The 2,049-nt window shown below is 48.1% G+C and overlaps 1 protein-coding gene across 2 annotated transcripts in view; it reads left to right on the top strand.

The window, feature by feature from the left end:
- The window catches only part of LOC123080342 (protein ESSENTIAL FOR POTEXVIRUS ACCUMULATION 1), a 6,881-nt gene extending 6,065 nt beyond the window's left edge, over window positions 1-816 (top strand). For both annotated transcript variants that reach the window (XM_044503254.1, XM_044503253.1), the window contains one exon: window positions 189-816. In XM_044503254.1, the coding sequence (XP_044359189.1) occupies window positions 189-508 (320 nt within the window). In that variant the 3' untranslated portion in view covers window positions 509-816. The remainder of the gene's footprint in view (window positions 1-188) is intronic.
- The last annotated feature ends 1,233 nt before the right edge of the window (window positions 817-2,049 follow it).

The raw sequence follows: 2,049 nt of genomic DNA, 5'->3' as shown, positions 1-2,049 counted from the left end.
AAGACCACTCCGCTTTCGATGGATAGTAAAAAAGAAGGATATAGGCCAGTTTCAGCCACCTGAACCTTCATTTATATATAGCTTCAAATGTTCTGCTTACTGCTCTGACTTGAGGATTCTACAATAGGGTATAGGATTTGTACCATTTTATGGTTTCCGACCTCTGATATCGTAATCTTGTTGTGCAGAGCATAAGATGGAACCGGGAGTCACCTCAGCAGCCCATGCCGTTGAAGCCACTGCTTCAGCCAACAAAGAGGCAGGGTCGTTCGGCATCCCACCGAGCAGCAATCAGGACGCCTCTGGTCCTTCGTTCAGTGAAATGCTTAAGAGCACAAAGAAGCCCCCCTTGCAGTATGACGCCTCTGAATCCGCAGACGGCGGCCCTGGCGGCAAGGGCACGAAGAAGAAAGCAAAGAAAGGAAAGCAGATCGACCCTTCGCTTCTGGGCTTCAAGGTCCACAGCAACCGCATCTTGATGGGCGAGATCCACCGCCCCGACGACTAACATGCTTGGGTCATGCCATTTTGTGTACATGCTCACCTCTGTAGACTCTGCACATGTTTTTTTGGTAACATTCCTTCCTGTGGAGGCCATGGCCCCCCTTTTGTTCTTTCCCATTAGCCTTAGGATACCCCAGATCAGCCAGAATGTCAAGTTGAAATTAGGAGGGAGGGCTTTTTTTGGTGTGTGTACCTGCGCCCTCGAATTTATACAGGATACATGAATCTGTACAGGACACCGGAATCATGGGCATTTATGTCAGTGATCTCCTTGTACAGTGCAAGGAAGTATCATCTTAATTTCTCAGGCCATCATTTGTTTCCCCTCCCTGATTGAACAAGCTTGCTTCATTATAATGCTTTCTCGGTTACAGTCTTCAGAAATAGCAGCCCGAAACGTGGCATTTGGCATGTGAGTCAGTACTGGATTCTCGAGCTGTAGGATTGATTTCCAGGATGTAAAAACCTAAACACAGTAATTAGATTAGACTGCTTAAAACAGATGATTATGAAGCCAGAAATGGAATCCTAAACGAACTCTTGTTTTTACTAAGTATTTCATTTCAGTAATGACATTTGTCTTGTTTGTGCATGGGAGTGCAAAAGGGGATCTGAGTTGATTGTAAAATCTCTTTGTTTTTTTCTCTGAAACTCAAATGCACGCTCATTCCTTTTAATCAAAATGAATGACTAGTGTCGTGGAAGAAATTAATCCATTGTTCTATTTATTCTCCTACTTTCTTGTGAAAATCAAAGAGGGCCTGAAAAACTGACAGTTTAGCTCTCCACAAACCCCATCATGGCATCCATCGTTTTCCCCAGGTGATTTGGATGCATATGCTCAGCAGGGAGTCGTGTCATGCATGCAGATCGAGCACATGCGTGCAAGCCAGGACAGGATTGGTATCGCGCTGTTCCCACATGGCCTACATTGGAAACTAGCAACTCGCTCAACCGAAGCGCAGAAACGGCATAGTCTATCCTACCTACCCATCCCGTCTCAGGTGCAGGGATCTCAACGGTGAAGAGAGAGACCGGCAGCAGCAGCAGGGCCATGTTGCCGCGGCGAGAGAAAAATGCGAGCCAGATTGGATCTATTCATCTGTCTGACCCGACCCAGCGGTGGTGCCGCCTGCCAGCCATGTTCCTTCCCTCTTCGGGTGAGGAGGGAGGGCGGAGGACAGGACGGACATTCCACCAACACCAAAATCCCCTTCTCCAAAGGAAAAGATCAAAAATGGAAGTCACCAGGCCCGGGCGCGGGACTGCTCTAATTTTGCGGGGTGGCGTGGCTGATAGATTCCGATCTTGTCGCTCCGGGGAGGAGAGGAGAGGCAACCAAGGGCGTGTTTGGTTGCCGTAGTGAACAGTTCCTGCATCGCATGCATTTCTCAACTCAGCTTGGTTGAGCAAAAACAGGCCCTAATACGCCATTTGCTAGTTGTTTGGTTGCCTGCATTTAGTGTCCCTACATTAGGTAATACGCAAGTGCACTTTGCTTGGTTGGCTGCATTGGCCCGAGCGGCACATGAACACTGGTTGCAT

The sequence above is a fragment of the Triticum aestivum genome, chromosome 3D (assembly GCF_018294505.1).
Source record: "Triticum aestivum cultivar Chinese Spring chromosome 3D, IWGSC CS RefSeq v2.1, whole genome shotgun sequence".
NCBI lineage: Eukaryota > Viridiplantae > Streptophyta > Magnoliopsida > Poales > Poaceae > Triticum > Triticum aestivum.
The sequence above is the reverse complement of the archived record's forward strand: the minus strand, read 5'-3'. Positions and strand labels throughout refer to the sequence as shown.